Source organism: Battus philenor, unplaced genomic scaffold, assembly GCF_028537555.1.
Source record: "Battus philenor isolate CCGP_79_NKW_IND1 unplaced genomic scaffold, ilBatPhil1.0.hap1 SCAF_16, whole genome shotgun sequence".
NCBI classification, from domain to species: Eukaryota; Metazoa; Arthropoda; class Insecta; order Lepidoptera; family Papilionidae; genus Battus; species Battus philenor.
This window is the reverse complement of record NW_027181678.1, coordinates 10469236-10488503: the sequence shown is the minus strand read 5'-3', so window position 1 is coordinate 10488503 and position 19268 is coordinate 10469236. Positions and strand designations below refer to the sequence as shown.

Below are 19268 nucleotides of genomic sequence, written 5' to 3'. Positions count from 1 at the left end.
ACTTAACGTAATTGGTCTAGCCATATTTAAAATGTATATTAGAAATAAAGTTTTAATGTAAAATATTTGTCATAACTGGTGGCAATGTCATCATTGCTATTTGTGGTTTTTTTTAAAGTGATTTCGTAGAAGAGACTGTGGTTTTTGTTATGATGATCTAATTAGTTGTTCATGTCGTCTTTTATGCAAATAAAAATTACGCGTTATTGATTCTTCTGATTCATATTTAATTAAAAAGATTTTAAATTAAAAATTGATGAAATATTAATACATGTAGTAAATTAATTAAATAATAAAGTATATATCGTTCATTTTTAGCACATTTAATTTTGTACTAACTGTTAAGTAGCTCAGGTTGAGTTTATTTCCCTACTGAAATAACCTTTGTCATGGATAGGTTAGCTATCAAAACTGTCAGGTTTATGGCCTGTTGTATGATATTTAAGGAACGACTAAAGCACACGGCGAACAGAAGTCCCTGAGATGTACATTTAAAATTAACATGGACAGTTTCGATAATAGTTTGTCAGTTTTTATTAAACCCAAGTCAGAAAAAGTTCAACTATTTTTAACTATGAGCACCTGATATTGATTACTTCTTTTCACACGTCTTATATAGATTCATCATTATCATGTTTATCGATTATTTTTTAATTTAAAATGAGAGATAAATTAAAAATATTGATAAAAATTTACTAACAAGGGACAAGACATGTCGAGTAGATATTAATCTAAAGATTATTATATTAATATAAGGAATATAATGAGGCATATATCTTATGTGTATGTCTTACTCACTGGTAGGTCAAAGTATACGATTCCACAATAAACTACCAAGTGACGCAGTAAACTTCTGTCTCTGTATATTCTAGAAATTTATTATGCACGGCTCTGCTACAAAGCATTTTACTCTATTTCACAGTATGTTTACTATAAATATGTTTCATAATAAATTATTCTAATTTTAAGAGATATTTTTTTATTACACAATCATCAAAAAAATTAACCTAAACTTAAATTTAAGCTGAGAGATAATTGTAATGATCTTAAATAATAAAGCTACTTTGACAATTATATTTCATACATAATACAAAAATCATTCTTTCTTTAATAATCATTACAGGTTTATAATAAATAGAAGATTAGATTTGTATGTTAAAATTGGAGACTTAATAACGCTAATAAAAAATTAAAACTACCACGTAAAACATCTTCATATATTTTTTGTATATTGTTAGACATATGCTTCTTGTAAACATGGGTACCCCCTTTTGTTGAAAGTTAAAATGTATACATTTTACAGCCTATCAACAGTAAATAACTTTAACAACGTTGTATATTGTACACATCGACTACGCGCCGTTTGTTTGCTTGTGTATTTGAAGTTATGCTGCTAGCCGATCCAGGCTTTGTGCAGCTTCATCGAAATTGAGTCCGTGGAAACATAGGTCCACGGACTAAAACGTTGTTTGTCCTTCTCTTTTCATACTACGGTTATGTTTAAGATATTGCACACGGGTGATAAAACCGCCCGTTATACTTCTTTTTATTATAATTGTACGTTTGTCTATCTGTTACGTTTAGAATGAAGAGTATAAAATAAATAAAAATATGAATTTAATTTGCGTACATTTTTATAAATGTTATCTTATTCAAATAATAACCATAATTAACCGGTGCGCTAGATTAGTTACTACTTGACAATTGATAATGTCCGAGATAAAATATTTAAATTTGGGTATTAGTAATTTATTACCAGCAAAAGAAAGCATTGGATGTTTTTTTTTAATTAACAACAATTACGAAGGTCAAGTATTATCTTCAAAACAACAAGAAAAAGCTTAGTGATGGACAAAAATAGTTGACATGCGCTAAGTGCAGACTCTTAACAAGGTGCAATTAGTCTACCAATTATCGCATTCGCCAAACCGCCAGTAAATTTTTGCGAATTCTTTAAAAGATCTTTACGATTAATTGTTTAATTGTTTTCGTTGACAGAAGATACATAGAAGAGATATAGTTTATTTTTTGAGTTGGGAGCTAAAATATGATCCAATAATGTGGCTCATACGAATTATAATCTAGTGTAATATCATATCTGCTACTTAAACAATATAGTTTAGTCATAATTCTGTAAGGTTATTAAAGCGTAGACAAGCCAATTTATTTTCTAAGTTTTCACTTAATAGGTCACAATGTAAGTGAAACGAATCCTCTAGATTGAGTGTCGTGTGTGTAGTCTTAATTTGTACGGCTTGCTTACATAATGCCGGTTAATGCCCATCATAATAGTTGATTTTAAAATGAAAAGTATCTTGCCTCACATTACGTGTCAAAGAAATTTCACTAGCTAGCTATATTTTTTATATATTTTCCAATTCATAAACACATCAACATACTGAATTTGAAAGCTGTCATCTTATCAGACCGCATAAAAAGAGGCTCCACTGAATGAAACTTAGAAAAACTAAATACAGTTCCGATAGTGGTCATGAACTTGTATTAAATCAAGCCTTTGGTCTTTGGTACAATAGTTAGTAGTTGTTGACAATAGAGAAACTTTATCAATGTAATGTACCGATCCTACGTTTGGATGATAATTGGTGTATCGAATGTAAATTAAGACAAGTACGATTGTTGTGTCGTGAAAATTACTGTATATGGAATCAATAAATATTCTGATAGAGTATCATTTTAATTGCATTCATTTATATTTGATGATATCTAAAAATATGGAAAAAATTCTCTTACTTTTTTATTGGAAAATGTTAAACATACGGTGTAATTAATTTATAAACGATGTTATACAACTTATGAAGTGGTCAATTATGGGACTAGAAAGTGGTTCAACTTGCTGTAGACGGTTCAGTAAAATAATCTTCTATAATCATAAACTGTCCAATTATTAGCAAAACTACATTTCACAGGACACTTTTACAATTAAGCTTATTTTTAGTGGATATTGTGTATTTTGTAATTAAAGAGTAAAATAGTAATTTTAACTTATATTACAATATATATAGATAATCTATCCGTTGCAGGTATTAGTTTACATTACAGCTAACAGAATTTTTATCTTAATAGAAAAGTATAGCTTTATTAAATTTTAAGAAATTGTTTAATACTTCTTACTTTTTGTAAAAATTAATAATTGATTATGTTATATATATGGGTAAAGATCGACATGAATATTTATATCGTTATGAATATTTTTTATGACGCTACGGTCGATTTTAATATGAAGTCAGCCTGGTATGCTTTTGTATATTTTTGGTAATGGTGATCTCATTTATGTAAAATTAACCTCAAACGTTGCCACAAAAATAACGTATGCGTGTATATAGGCATTGGTATTAAAAATTGATGTAGGGACTAAAAATGATTAGAATTTAAAATATTTTTATTTGGGAAACTACAGAATTAACTTATTAATATAAATCAAAAAATCATGTAGATAAAGAAAGGTACCACGGCGTGGTACAAGGCCCCACTTAAATTAGAATATATATGTTAAAAATATCTCAAATTTGCTCTGCTCTCAATTTTGTTATAGTTAAAAGATGATGAATTTTTTGAGCGATTATTTTTTATTTTATTTTAGTAACGATTTTAATGTATCACTATAGACTTAACTTTTGTTAAGATGTACCTTAACTGTGTAACATAAGTATCGTGTAAGTAAGTTAATGAAAATCGTTATTAAGCCTCGCAGTGTCAAGTGAAAGTCGAACTCGAGTCTCAAGCGAAAGGTCCTAAGTGGAAGGGCTCAATACATTATTTAATAGTCTCTATTACTTCGATTCTGTGTCCAAATAGCGGGATTACATTATATAAAATCGATTACCTCCTATTGAAGTTACGAAACGAAGTATCATTTATTTACCGAACTATGTGTTAGCGTGACCGCAATACGTTTACGATATACGTAGCGTAATCACTTGTCTATTATTAGGTAAATAGACGGCTTATTACTGGTTACGAGAAATAAAACATTCAGATACTGACAAAAAAACTTGAAAGTACATCGTCCTGTGTACAATAATGGCCTTGGAAATATTTTGCTAAGGATTTATGTTTTCTAGCATGATTCTTATACTGATTGAAGCAGTGGCGTACTTAGAACTTTTGCCGCCCGGGGCGATCTCCAGTTTGCCGCCCTTTCTATTATATGTCAATAAAATAGTGGTTTTTGATTTAAAAAAATATTGAATATCATTTCAAAGTAATCATATAAACTTTTTAAAAGAAATGACATTTATAAACTGACATCAAAAAATTTTAGTTAGGAAAAATTGCCGAACAAAGTCGTAAAGATCCTATTACGAATTCAACGAATTTTAATAATTACAATAAAATAATATTATTATCTTGTTCTTGAATTAGAATCCAAAATTTACACTAAAATGCATTTATATACACCGAGGAATAATATTCGAAATCATAAAGTTAATCATAATTTATATAAATCAAATATTAAACTTATAATAATCATTTATTATTCAAGAAAGAAAATAAATTTGAAATGAACAAGTTGCTTTTTACAACTATAAGTAAATATAAAAAATGCCGCCCCAAGGTAAGTGCCGCCCGGTGCGGACCGCACCCACCGCCCCCCCCTAGGTACGCCACTGGATTGAAGTAAGAGTCGATGATATTTATACTTACCAGGTGATATCCAACTAGGTGTATGTCAAAACATTAGAGTACTACACACTATACTCTACGTAAAAGTTTATTATTATGTACCCTTTATTTACATAACTGACCTATGACGCTAATCAAAGTTCTCGTAAAACAATCAACCCATGCTTTGACATTCCCATACTTTGTGGGGAGATTCAACAATGGAACAAAGGCTTTCGATGCCCCGCACATAACGCGTCCTTACTTCACCTTGTGTTTGTAAGTGAAACATCATTGTTTGCGATTTTGTCACCGTCCTGACTTCTGAGCTCGGATTACTCATGTATTCTTCAATGCGATGATAGCGCCTCGAGCGCTCAATGGATTTATTTTTAATCAATTATTCTATTCCGTTTCAGGTTATAACCGCAGAATCAACGCCTACCTCCAGCCTTAGCCTGTATTCATCACTGCCAACTATTCCGCCCCGCGCTTGATGTCGCCATGCTGATAAAGTTCCATATTAGTGTTAAGAAAAACATTAAAGTCTGTAAAAGAATCGAAAGCTACTGGCGTTCGTGACATCGTCTAAAAAGAAGAAATAGCAAAATGAGCCAGTCACCGGACGATGCGCGTACAGCTAGGATACAGAAATATAAAGAAGAGAGACGGAAGCAATTGATGGCTAGAACAGCGACGCTCTTTTCGGCTAATGTTACCGATAGGTGAGTTTCAATTACATTATTTTAATTTATGTAAAGATTAAATAGAATTGATCTAAATAGCCAAACATTTGCGATATCGTGGCGATTTCGATATTTATGTTTTACTATCATTAAAAAAATGTCATAAGTTTGTTGATATCATTTTCGGTTATTATTTTTTTTTGTTCAACAATCCCGAATACTATTTTATCTTTGATCATACTATTGTATTTTTATAAAATATGAATTCTCTGACTAAGCTACCTTTTTGTTTAATTTCAGGCGGCCTAAAAAAACAGTTAATCGAATGCCATCAGAAGACTCCCCCACTCATCTTAAGTCTTCTTCAGAACTAAATCTTAATACGGCGTCAACTTCAGTGCCTATAAGAACAACGAGAGCGTCTCGTCTGAGGGCAGCAGCTGCAAATAACGTCGACCCATCTACGTCCCCGAAGAAAACTAACAATAGAAGTTCATCGGTGCATTCCTTGATAGAAGATGATAAAACTAAAAGTAATAGAAATTCTAGAATTATTGATAGAGATAAAACACGTACACATCTTAGGAGGCAGAGCAACGAAAAAGAGAATTTAAAAAGCTGTTCCACGTCGAGCGCTGTAGACAAAGAAAATGGTGCTATTAGAACCAAACTTAAACATTCCATTAATAAAAATATATTAGCTAAAGACAAAAGTAATTTAATAGTCACTAGTTCTAAAGAAAAACATGACGACGAGAAGAACATTTCCAATGGCGACGAAAAGGAGAATACTCTGACTGAAGGTGATTTAGTTAATTTAAAAGACGGAGGAAAGATTGATAATGTGGACGAAATTTTTAATAACATTCTATACGATAAGAATGTTTCAAATAGTATGGAGAAAGAGACTTTTGAAAATTTATTTCATGACATAGTAGTTGGGAACAATGTTAACGATAACAATATTGAACATAAAATTAACAATAAAACCGTGAACGATGACAGTTTATCCAATCAACAAAGAGAGCTTAAAAATAATCATAAAAATTCTTACATTCCTGTTAAAGAAACGAAGATTAGTAATAAAAATGATAATTATGTTAACATAGATAATAGGTGCGTTGTGCCAAAAGTGAAAGAAGTAGCAGTTGGAGGGTTGCTGGGGGCGGTGTGTGTGCGCAAAGTAGAAAAGTTCAGTGAATTGCTCAGTAATTTATGTTCTCCGTGTGAAGCCGACTTGTTGTTCGAAGACATCCTAGTTGAAAACGGAATCAACGGTGATTGTTCTCGGGTAAGTAAATACTGCAATTTTCAAACGTAAACATATATTTTAACTGTTACACTTCTTGATTTACTCTTAAAAACTACATGATATTTACTATCGATTGCGAAATAAAATCTAGGCGATACTTTTAGTAACAAAAACCTATGATGAAGTCATCTTTTATTCTTCCTATTTATTTATTTATTTAACAGTTTATTGTACACAATAAAAACATTAAAGTAACAATACAAATATAACTGACACAACAGGCACTACTTATTTCTAACCAGAAATTTCTTCCAGTAGGCTATTTGTGTCAGAGAATTGTGATCATAAAATACCCTCATTGTACGGCCATTTTAACGTGAGCCTTACCTGATTCGACCATCGCAAACCTATGAAATCTATGAATCCTGAGTCAACTAATCTACCCTGGCAACAAGTCTCAACAACCCTCTCCATACCGTCATCGCTTATAATCTACTTTCGATATGAACTGAATCCTTCTTATGTAATTCTTTATTAACTGTTCATAATTTATATAGTATTAACACAAAATTGTTTTTCCACTGCTGGATACATAGGCCTTCCTATAGATTTCCGAAAGAACCAGTTGAAAATAGTCTGCACTCATCGTCTTCCCGCGATCTTAGGAAGGTCGTCTGTCCACCTTGCGGCTGCACGACCTTCGCTGCGCTTGTCGGTCTATGGTCTCCACTCTTGAACTTTAAGATCCCATTTAATCCCATACCAAATTTAATATCTGATATCAAATTGTTATTTGGAACATGCTTTATTAGTAATTACTAATAATAGGTTATTAAAAATCTAATATTCAACATTTCTCTATTTTTTACAACGAAATTGTGAAATTTTAAATAAGTTCGCGGTAATGTAATTTCCAATCTTTTTATTCTAAAGAAGTGCTACAAAACACTCTTTCGCTAGCTTTACAATCAGTGGTTTTCCTTAATTTTTAATGCCATGGACATTAATAAATCATTGTAAAGATAAAAAATATACATTTTCTTTTGTATTTTAACTTTTATTTAATTAAAATAATTCTTTCTGTCTTCGTATTTTACCCTATAATATAACACTAAATACACCTTAATATTTTTTGTGGCCAATAATTTGTGTATTGAGCAGATATCAATTGTAAGCGGTTGTTATATTCATTCGTTTTAAACAAAAACGATAATTAAATCTTATAAATTTTCATGCACCTGTGTTCCAAATATGGTGTTGTATACGCTAAACCTTCACCTTTATTCTTTGATCACTATCATGATTGTCTCAATGCTTGTGTTCGAGCGCCGTTATTGTTTCCTACAAGGTCTCGGTGCACTGTTCCAAACAGATTACTGCTTAATAAAAGTAATATAGCTTCATGCATACTATCGCGCAAACAGAAGATGTATATTACACAGTGTGATTGGTAATACATCGAGCAGTGGTAGCCTAGCGATAGAGGTCTGAGATTTGTGATCGTAGGTTAGGTAAGGTTAGTAAAATAAGTCACGAAACCTCAATAAATGTCATTAAAGATAATAATTAATAAATTGAAAGGTTGAAAATGTCTAAAATTTATTAATTTAAAATTTAAAAGGATAGGCAGCAGCGCCCTCTGCGTGCACTGCGATCGCCAACCCGTCTGCCATGTGATGCGATCGTGGTATATCCTTTCATGAATATCTTTGGGTGAGGCCTATGCCTTGCAATGGGTGTATATAGGCTGCAATGATGACGACTTTTACTCATAATTATTAAAAAACGATTTCTTTATAGAAATCAAAGATTTCGTAATTAAAAGATTTCTTGTTATGTTTTTTCTTTCTACACTGGGCCACAAGCTTCCTTGCAGAGTTAGGGTACCTGTACCCTAGAAAAGAAGCTCTGGCTTCAATCGACCACGTGAACCCGATACGTATTGGTAGATAACTTTTGGCACCACAATCTGCAGGGTGAGATGGTAAAAAATAATTAACTAATATGTAATAAACCGAATTTTGAAAACTCTTTTTATTAATACATTATCAAAATTGGATACCGGTATACTACATATAAGTAACATTAGCTGTGTTTTACGTCTTTAACCTTCACCCCCTCTTTTTTACTTTTAAACTTATAACCAATGATCCTGTACACGCTGTAATAGATATTTATCTAGAATGTTTTGTTATATCTCTTTGACGTATGAAACTACTGCAGCGTTTATATCTACCGCCAAACAGAAGTGAGCAAGTATTATTCGGTTGAATTGCGTTGTACTCTGTGAAGTTACTGGACTACATTTACAATCTTTTATTTAAAAGTGATGAGTGCAGATATGGTTTTGCACCTATATTGCATACTGTGTATACGTATGTTGTCGCTAATATGAAAGGGGGGATCAGATATTGGTATAATAGCTTCAAAGGGAGGAATGTATAGCTGATTTTCTGTCAGTTAATGTATCCTATCCTAAAATCAATGGTTTTAGAAATAATAAATAACGTAGTGATAATAGATCAAGAAACGGATTTCCAAAATTCGTATTACTACTTATTAAAATTATTATGGTTTAATTTTTTTTTATTCTTTTTAGACTTTGTACTGCCAGAAGTTATTGGCCTCTTGCATTCCAATAGAAAAAATAAATTAATGAAACATATTTCAGAGTGGATCACCTTATACAGGTTGAGTGATTAACATTAAATAAACATTTATCTATTTAAAGCTTTTACTGTTCTAACCAATCGCGCTGTATATTAAAATGTAACAATTTACTTGGTTATATGAGTAATTTTTAAAATGAAGTTTTGACGAGGACTCGGGAATAAATTGTACATTTATGGTCAACTGTAGGTCCTGTAAGCAACTGTATAATGATTAAAACATTTTCCCTAGATTGGAATTTTTTTGAAGAATAAGTCAATGAATTTGTTATAAGAGAGGTTTATTACAAGATAATTATGTCTAAATTATTATGGTTGTATTTTTTTGACTAAGCGTCATTATTGTAAAAATATTTAAAAACTAATTATAGACGTTTTATCTCTATTTATAAGTGATTAATTGTAATTTTGATGGAAGTAGATTATATGCTAATAATACTAATGTCAATCATACCCATCATAATTAAGAGATAATATTAATTAATTCTAGATTATCGTTATTGATTTCGTTGATATATGTTATTTGACGGAGATAATTTACATAGCTAATGCGATACTTACTGTATATTTTATAATGATGTTATTTGTTGAGGATTTGTTTTTGATAATTATTTCAATGTATTATAACACGGTATTTTTATAACGCGTTGTCATATTACACGAATCAATGTCCCTCGTATTTGTTTAGTTTGTATAACGCAACTATTTTAGCCGAAAGGCTCTCAAATGGCGAGTACCAGACGGAATACGCCGCGTGGTTAAGCCCATAATTCAGGGTAAACCGTCGATTTAGTCAAGGTCGCAGGAAGTTGCTGGATGCGGTCAGCGAAAGCGCGACCATCGTAGTGATCTTTGGGCGAGCCCTATGCCTTGCAGCGGGCGGTCACCAGCTGACATGATGAACTCGGGCATTTCCCACTTCAATTCCTGTAATGTGAAACTTATAAGTGATTTGTATTTGTACAGTTTATAAATCAATTTCGTGTATGCCTGCACATGTTTAAAGTTATATAGGTTTTTTGAATTATAAATTTTCCAAATTCAAATAAAATCAATTTACACTGTCTTTAAAAATTATATGTTAATCATTTACACATCTATTTACTAATCTAGTGTGACGGGAGGGACCACATAATACATAATATTGACAATCTTGTATTAAAATTAAATAACCAAAGAATGTGTTTCTTAAAAACGTTGTTACTAACATTACATTAAATCATCAGATATTTATTTTTGATACGGTATTTGTTTCCGCGCTGAAAACTTACTGAAACCATGAAGAATTGCAATACCTTTTCAACCATACTGAATTTGATATGATTAACATTCTTTAGTATGTACTGTTTATTTTCTGTATAATAAAAGTCTGACGAATCAATGCTTGTTTGCAATAGTTACAACTAAGACTATGTTGTTAAGTATTCCTATATTTTAACGGCGTGGTTTGTCGCTGTAGGTAATAAAAAAATATTAATGAATCTGATCATACACATGTAGACTAACTAATTTATAGTGAACACTCTTGTACATCATGGAAGATAAATATTGTAACATAGATGATAAAGAAAATGTCACATAAAAATGTTACAAATTCTTTTTTTTTTGTATTTCGGCTATAGATTTAGCTTCTTCACCTGTAACAATTATTCCCTATTTTGCGAAGTAAGTATCCTGTTACTACTGCCCGCTACCTACCACCATTCTTTCGTATTTGTGGCTCTCCCCTTGGCTTTATTTGGTCCAATGTACTTTATACTACCAGTCTTGCTTAAGACTGATATGTGTGACTGATCTGATTTTTGAGCCACTGGTTTGTCTATTAGTCCCTTAGAGTGACACCTACCAGCCTCCTCTCCAGTGCTCTTATAACATTCTTTATTTTATTTATGAGTCTTTCGTGATAAAGCTTCTGAACCATATTATGATAGGATGTGACATGGTCAATGGTTAAATATTTTGGCTTTCTGGTGGGACTGGGTGGTTTCTTCTAAAAGATGAGGTAGAGTTTTGGGTTTGCATTCTTAAAACTGAAGTATGAAAGGCAAAACCCGCAGCTTTAAGCCATCTTAAAATCACAGTTCCCCGTTGCTGTCGATCGCACCATAGTTAAGGAATTAGACCATAAAATCAATTGTAAAAGCTCGTGCACGATGTCTATCTTTCCATTGATAACTTATTAGGCCAAATGTTCATTCGTCCGTTATCTATATCTGTCTTAATATCTTTGTCTATACGTATCTTAAAATCAATAATTATCTTATAATTTAAAAAATATATATTACTTTTAGCCTAGAGGTCGAAAGTAATATATTAGGAATAAACAATTATATAAAAGTTGACAACTGTCTACAATACCATTCCCAGTGCGAGTTTATTGTGGCTTTTCATATTAGAGCACATGTGGACCCGGTGATGGGTTGATGGATATCATCACATGGGTGCTTAATCTTTTTCTAGTTTATCTATAATGTACACGTCAAAAATAGTTAAATTTCTTTAAAAAAGGAACTGTTGAGTTTATAACCGGCTCTTCTCAGTAGATCCGCATTTCGTGCCGGTGGTAGCTTACTACTTATAATGTTAAAATAATCGATGGTTTAAAAGAGCCTTGATTACTATTGCTACATAAATAAATATAATTGAAAATTAATTAATTAAATTGAGCTCCTTTATATCTTGTCTCAAAACGTGCATGTGTGGTCGCTGTGAATAATAATATAAATAAATTAATAAATGTAAATTAATGTATTATTCTCCATATGGCCACCCATCGACTACGTTTTCCGATATTAACACCAAACCTGTGAAGCTCATTCCAGTTTAGGTTAAGCGAAATCGGCGTTCAATTTATTAATAGAAATCTTTATATTGTAACGTTCCTAGAACAGAGCCGCATGGTTCCCTGCAGAATGAGGGTGAAAGTTTTAAAGAGCCGTGCATGGTGGTGTTGCAAGTTTTTGAAATTGTGTGTATTCAGCGAGGAGGACCGTACTCTGACCCTTTTACCCTCCACATTGCCGATAGCAATCACTTTCTCCACTCCCTCTCACTAATTAAACATCACCGCTGAAAATTGCTTTATGTACCTTTGAGATCATTTCGTTTACCCACCTCCGTTTCACGGCTCATTTTAAGATGGTTGGCCTAAACATAACCAATTTTGGTAGCGCCCACGATTTTTGAATCGATCGGTCTCAGTTGGTGAGGCGTGTTGTTGACACGACGCGACCTCGTCGAGACTTCGCTATGCATTCATATTTGGTTACGATCTTTGTCCACTTCACGTCACCGCAGTCTCTTTGAAATACAGAAAGTAGCTTCTTATAAGAAAAAAACATATTATACATTATGTAAATTAATTAAGAAATATTTTAGAAATTGTAAATGTGCAAATTTAGACAAGTAAGTTTATAATTTTTGGTGTAATTAGCTTTCACTATTTACTATAATTCTAGTTTCTAAAGGCAATGTTAATACGTAAAGAAAATTTATGTTGCAAATATTAAGTAACCGCTACATATTTGGTTTAGGTTTTTAAGATATAGCACGCTGATGTTATATCTTATAATGTGTTGCAGTATATTATACTATAATTAGAGAAAATAAAATTCTGCATAAGTTATTTCAGTTATTATTAAAATTATTCAGTTCTGTCTAATACCGAAAAAAACTTTATTTTAACTTATTCCAATTCTCAAAATCATTTGTCATTCATATTGACGTTAATAAAATATTAGTTTTACTTAAGCTAGTAATATTATATGATTTTCTGTATTATTATACAGAAGAAAATTTTACTAGACAGTAGTAGCTCTCTGGTAATTGTTCTCGTGGAATCATTGTAACTGTAATAGATTTCAAATCGACATGTATGAAATAAATCAATCTTAAATGTTGATTTGCTATGAAATTTTTTATTATTAATTAGTGATTTTTACCACCTCCCTTTTTACTACTACCGCTACTTTTTTTTGCTACTTGTCCTTCCACCATTTTCATACTATGGTAGTCTGTAACATATTTCCTTGAGCGATAAGACCGCACATTGTACTTTTTTTTAGTTATTATGATTGATCTACGTATTATGTTTATGACGTTTACATTAAAATGTTTAATACTCTTAAATTTATTCAAAATTTAATTAAAATAAAAAAGAGAGAATCATTAAGTTAATGTCAACTGTAATAACCTATTTCTCTCTTTACGAAATCTTATCAGAAATGTGGAAATCTGTAGACGATTAAAGGAACCTACATAGTTCTGTTGATTATCAATTTGAATTGGCAGTAGCACGGAGCGCGCAGAACAGATCGTCGCTGGAGCCCGAAGGTTCTGGAGTGGAGACCACCGTTGTACGTTCCGCCCACAAGGTGGACAGACGACCTTGTTAAGGTCATGGAAAGGCACGGGAAGCAAACCGCATCGAATAGATCCTTTTAGAAATCTACGGGGAGGCTATGTCCAGCAGGCTACGTTCTACGACTGAAATGATGATGAAAGTGACGTCTGAAGTGAATTTGAATTACATGATAGTTTGTATTTTGTACTTGTGAATACCAATAAATATCTTGCACTTTTTGGAGATGTTGACGTTACTACTAATTGATTGGTTTACAGAGTAAATTTTATTGTCAAAATATGCTTTAAAACAATTTATACGTGCCATTTCAAGACCTTAACGGATAGGCACCCGTGCTATGAATGTTATTAAACATACGAAACGTCTAGCGTATAAACATAAAATGAACCGCGATATAATCGGTTGAAAATACTTTTATTTTATTTCTTGTGTAGTATTCAGCGTAAGTGTAAGAAGACATTCACACAGTGTCTGAAAATATTTTCGTAAAAGGATAATATTCACAGTTAATAGCTTGCGATTTTTAATCTACCAACATTCCAAATTCTAAGTTACAAAGCAATGGAGACCGGCCTTTATGTAAGTGAAAGAGGCTCGCGCGCCGCAGCACGCCTCAGTTGTCGGTTCGACGCGGTTGCTCGCGCGCATCGCGGTTTGTTTTATTGGTGCAGTACATTTGACGTTTACACAACCAGCTAAACGCCCATTTGTCAACTAATTTGTATTTTTTGCCAACGATCTATTACAATTGATGATTTTTCTTCGCCGCTTTTTTTATCTCTGTTAATAGACTCTCTGAAAATGGTTTTCGCATAATAAAAATTACGTTACAATAATAATAAATTTAACGCATTATATCTTGTGTTATCTAGACTACAAATTACTGGAGAAAGTGTCAAGTATTATGGAATGTGTAGCTTTCAAGTGTCACGCAACATTACAACTAATTCCAATTCGTTGTGCTCGTGTATGAAAGCCATGAATCTCTAAATGTTCAATACGACTTATATGAATATTCTATCGTATGTAAGAAATCTTATTACGTCGTGTTAGTTATTAGGTTCGCTGATTTACTAGCGTTTTGACATTGATTTGGATGCAACAGCGTGCGAGCAGTGTCATAGTCGTCGGAAACGATATGGTGCGGTAACCTCGTTTCAGCGGTACCCTTATATGGTGAAATGATCGCGTCGGTTTTAATATGACGGGTTTATATAAATTAATAACATTCTTACCAAGGAATTTGCTGTTTTATTTTCAGTTTTCTTTACGCTTTATTCCTGGTAACGTGTTTGGAATTATTTGACTAATGCGACTAATATTTACCCCATTACTTACTTCTCTGCCAAAGCTCATTATCCGGTTCTTCTCACACCATCTTGTCTCTGGAATGCATCGCGCACTAAGATTCACGGATTATTTCATGAGGGCCTTTAATCCGTTCACCTCAAAGCTGGGCTTCTTGGTATTAAGCTATTCAATCTACCCCGGATAGGAAGTTTCTCTACATCGTTGCTTTCTTGGTATAACGTTACCTGACTTATGTTGCGTGTTGTATTGATTACATTAATCGCCAATTATTGGGCATGAATGTACAATATGTAAGTTCTAAGAACGACTTAATGTTACGTTAAATACTTATATGATCCGCGTATTATCGTAGACGCTAATTGTTTTTAATTATTAGAAACATCAGGAGATGGAAATGTTCTATTTATCTTATTTTGATGTGGGCTCTTGTAGCTTTATGCTAATGGATTGTTTTACGGAAAAGTTCAATCTAAATCTAGTTATTATCAAATAAACTCTTCTGACATTTATCTCGTGATACAAATATAAATGAGCCTTTATGGGTAACATTATAAATTAATTAGACACTACCTTTTCGCGGCAGGACAGCTGTAAGTTAGGCGTGCCACATTGATTTTAGGTGCCTTATTATCAAAAAGATGAACTAGTGTTTCGGGGCTCCGTAGCGTCTGAAATTACTTTTGTACTCTATAGATAATAAATAATGATATTGCTAACTCTATTTTAATAATTAAAACGTTTGGATGCTATAAAAACAATACATACCTTTTAAATGATAATTATAATACGTTTAATAATCTCTGGGTCAAGGTTAACAAAAATTAAACAATGGGTTCCGTTTAAGGTGTTCGATTAGTTTGATATTTGCTCGGTCCATTGATAGTTTATCTTATACGTACTATATACTGAAAAATTTACGTATGTGTTCGACTTTACGCTTCAGATGAACTAAATAACAAAATTAAATAGTTTATTTTTGTTTACAATAACTTATTCTGCAAAAATATCAAAATCTAGATATTTTTATATTAAACATATATATCATTTAGTTCATAATTTATTTTCGATTCTTTTGTCATAGTATAATTACTAGTTTTATAATGTTCTTTAATGTATAGTAAAATCTACTCTGGAGTAAATGTATTATACATTATACAAATATTATAAAATGAATTTGTACAATTGCAAGGAAAGTGTCAAAATTTTAATGTTTCATTTAGAGCGTTAGAGCCAAATGTAAGTTTGGTAACAAATTTCGCAATTTACATTGACATGGACCAAGTGGGTAAGCCAGCCCATTTAGACCGACATTCTATCTAGTCATTGAAGGACATTATGCTATTTAATACCGAGTATTCGAATCTAGCTAGCTTAATGCAATTTCACAATAGATTTACTGATAGTTTGCGGTATTATAATAGTGGTGTTAAACATTTGTCCTTTCCAAGTTCCCAGTGTTAAGACATTATCGTAGCAGTCTATATACGTTTCTTCTTTAGGTATGGGAAGATAAAAAAAAATTGAAATAGTAAACACTGCATTTATTTACATTTCTTCATTTATTACTAGTTCGTCTGTGTCTTAAATATTTCGATTTCTTTGTCTGTAAATGAGACTAAAAATGAAATTTGATTGTCGCATCTACTAAATTTAAAAGATATACGAATTATTCTTTTGTAGCTTGATTCTATTCTAATTAGAAGTTTAAAGGAATTTTCTGCCTCACATGAACTCTATTTTAAAAAAAAAATTGCCAGGGTCTGTTATTACCTTTTAATATCTCTCAGACGAGAACTGTAATGTTTGATCAGTGTTATTAATTTTTGTTTCATCGTCTATGTGTTTGTTTCACTTCTAGACCTGGTCTTTTATCTACATCATTAATTTAAACATTTTTTTAAAATTATACTTTGTTTTTCGTTTTTATTATTGGTAAAACATTTTTTTTTTGGTATCCGTTAAGAATTTCTTAAATTTTACAAAATGGACAGTTTGTAACTAATGTTACATTTTAATAAGGTTAAACTTCGTTAAAAGAAATGTAATTTCTTAACATTGTCGATTTTGTTTATGAAAGGCATAAAGATAAGAAATAAATGTTTCGGATTATTACATTCTGTGCAGCACAAAGTTCTCGACATATATCTACATAACTTAAGTCGAAACATGTACGGTATGCAATTTCATATAATGTTGTTTAAATTTACGAGGCCGCTAAATCATTTGTTATGAATTGTAATTTTTGTTTGAAAACCAAGTTTCGCGTATATTAAGCGAGCATATGTAATATAATATTAATAGACGTATTTATTGTTTTCTAGCAACATAGAATTGTGGCTTTTTGTTGAGTTTGAAATTTATTATTGATTTCAGAATTTTTCCGTTAAATGTAAATTACAGATTCGTTGTTTTAATCTTGAACATACTTTAAAGGTCGCGGTAAACAGTGTCGTCAAAAAGTGTACTCTTGTTTTTATGTTATGTTTCATAAAATTCATGAGTCGCTGCTTTGGTAACGCAATATGAGGATTTACTTCAAAGAATATAAAGCTAAAGTGGTAAGTTGTGTTCGCATATATAACTATCTCGTATATAATACTATATCTGTCATATCTCATGATTATTGTAAACATAAAAAGTTAGGTTATTATATGCGGTTTAGATGTTTGTTCATTAGCTTTGTCTTTGTATTTAATATTCGGTGGTTCCCATGAATCAAACTCAAGCAGAAAAATGGGACGTGGCGACTAACCAAAAAATTAATAAGAATAATCAATATCACGTATTTTTACTATTGGGTAATGTAGGTATATATAGTATTAATTTTGAGTAGTTTTGACGTAGTTTGTCAAAGTGCTATTTTACAAAATCAGGCAAATATTTTTGTCTATCATTTTTGATTAATCTGAGCAAAATAAATTTAAAGAATAAAGGTTTGTAATCCTAGTATTTGAAATTACGTAACAAGAGGCTTAATTTTTCTTTTCAAAAGAAATAATTGTAAGAAGTTTTGCCACTACTTGTGCTTTCACCAGATTTCAACGTGGCGTTAATGTCTGAGACAAAATAAATTAAGGATAACATAGCGCGAAGAATTGAACGCCGTTGGGCACTTTATGTTTTGAAGTGGAGATCACGAACCGGCAAGCAAATTGTAAGACGACCACCCACAAGGTGTGAGAGTTATCAGAAAACGTTGGATGCACACTGCTTCCAATCGATCCCATTGGACATTTATAGTGATGCCTATCTGGATATAGGTGGACATGGTAGATATGGTGAACGGTCCTACTTCTCAAATGACGATGACGATTTATTAACAATTTCATCTAGACTATACTATGAAACATAGTTAGCCATATAAGGTATCTACTGTTGAGGCAAAAGCGCTTCCTCATATCTGTATGATTAGAAATCCGAGCTATGTGGATGTAACATAACTTTAAGACTCATTCGCGATAATATTTTGACGATGATTCATTAGATAAAAAGTAGGAACATACAAAAGTCTGTCTACCTTTTCCTTCTTCTTCTCTATCTATCTTTTCAGACTTATCCGAAGTTACTGTTATACGCTTATCATTGCCCTTAATATAGGAAAAGCTATTACGAGAGTGTATAAAGTTGCTGAGCGTTATTTTCTAACACTCCAGGGTAATAACTTATCTGCTGCTCTCGCTAGACGATCGATGAAGATGTTTATGGTCATTGAGACGGAGAGCTTGTGCTCGTTATCTTATCCGTCTTTTGAAATAAACTATGATACCCATAACACATAAGCGTATTTGAAATATAATCCTTGTAAAACATTATTACTGCCTCTAATTCTAACATCGGAGTTTTCGTTTCGATTTTTTTCAATTTGCAAATGTTACTTGGGCAGCAGTGACAGTGCTCACGTGGCATTTGCAGATTCCGTGTGATCCAGGGGGCACGGCGCAAAGACAGAGGTGCTTATCTTGAAACCTCTGTTAAGCTTTTTCCATCCATACTACAGAACACATGTGTACTGCAGTTTTGGATTTGGGGACCACAGAGCTCTTAGATCGCATAGGTGGACACTTAATGTCGTGACTAGGCTCAAGAACCACCTCGAAGGGACCTAACAATGGGCTGTCTTCGTCTATAATAACAATTTACTATTCCGGCTTAAGGGAGGGAGCGCGATTTGATCGGATGCTATTGATAGGATAATAATACTACTGTAATATGACTTAGAAGAGCGTTAGCGCTGGGATAAGTAGCGGAAGAAACCTCCAGCAATGCAGTTGGTTCCTTCCTATTTTTTGAGCAATGATGCTCTCAGCTTATCATATGTTAATCAAGACCATACAAGTACTTCCTCACTTTTCCCCCCACTCCAA

General features: G+C 32.2%; 1 protein-coding gene across 3 annotated transcripts in view; it reads left to right on the top strand.

Moving 5' to 3' along the window:
* Positions 1-19268, top strand: part of LOC137919152 (supervillin-like) — a 210394-nt gene that overhangs the window by 23957 nt on the left and 167169 nt on the right. For all 3 annotated transcript variants that reach the window (XM_068762131.1, XM_068762132.1, XM_068762130.1), the window contains exons 2-3: positions 5043-5348; positions 5610-6600. In XM_068762131.1, the coding sequence (XP_068618232.1) occupies positions 5233-5348; positions 5610-6600 (1107 nt within the window). In that variant the 5' untranslated portion in view covers positions 5043-5232. The remainder of the gene's footprint in view (positions 1-5042; positions 5349-5609; positions 6601-19268) is intronic.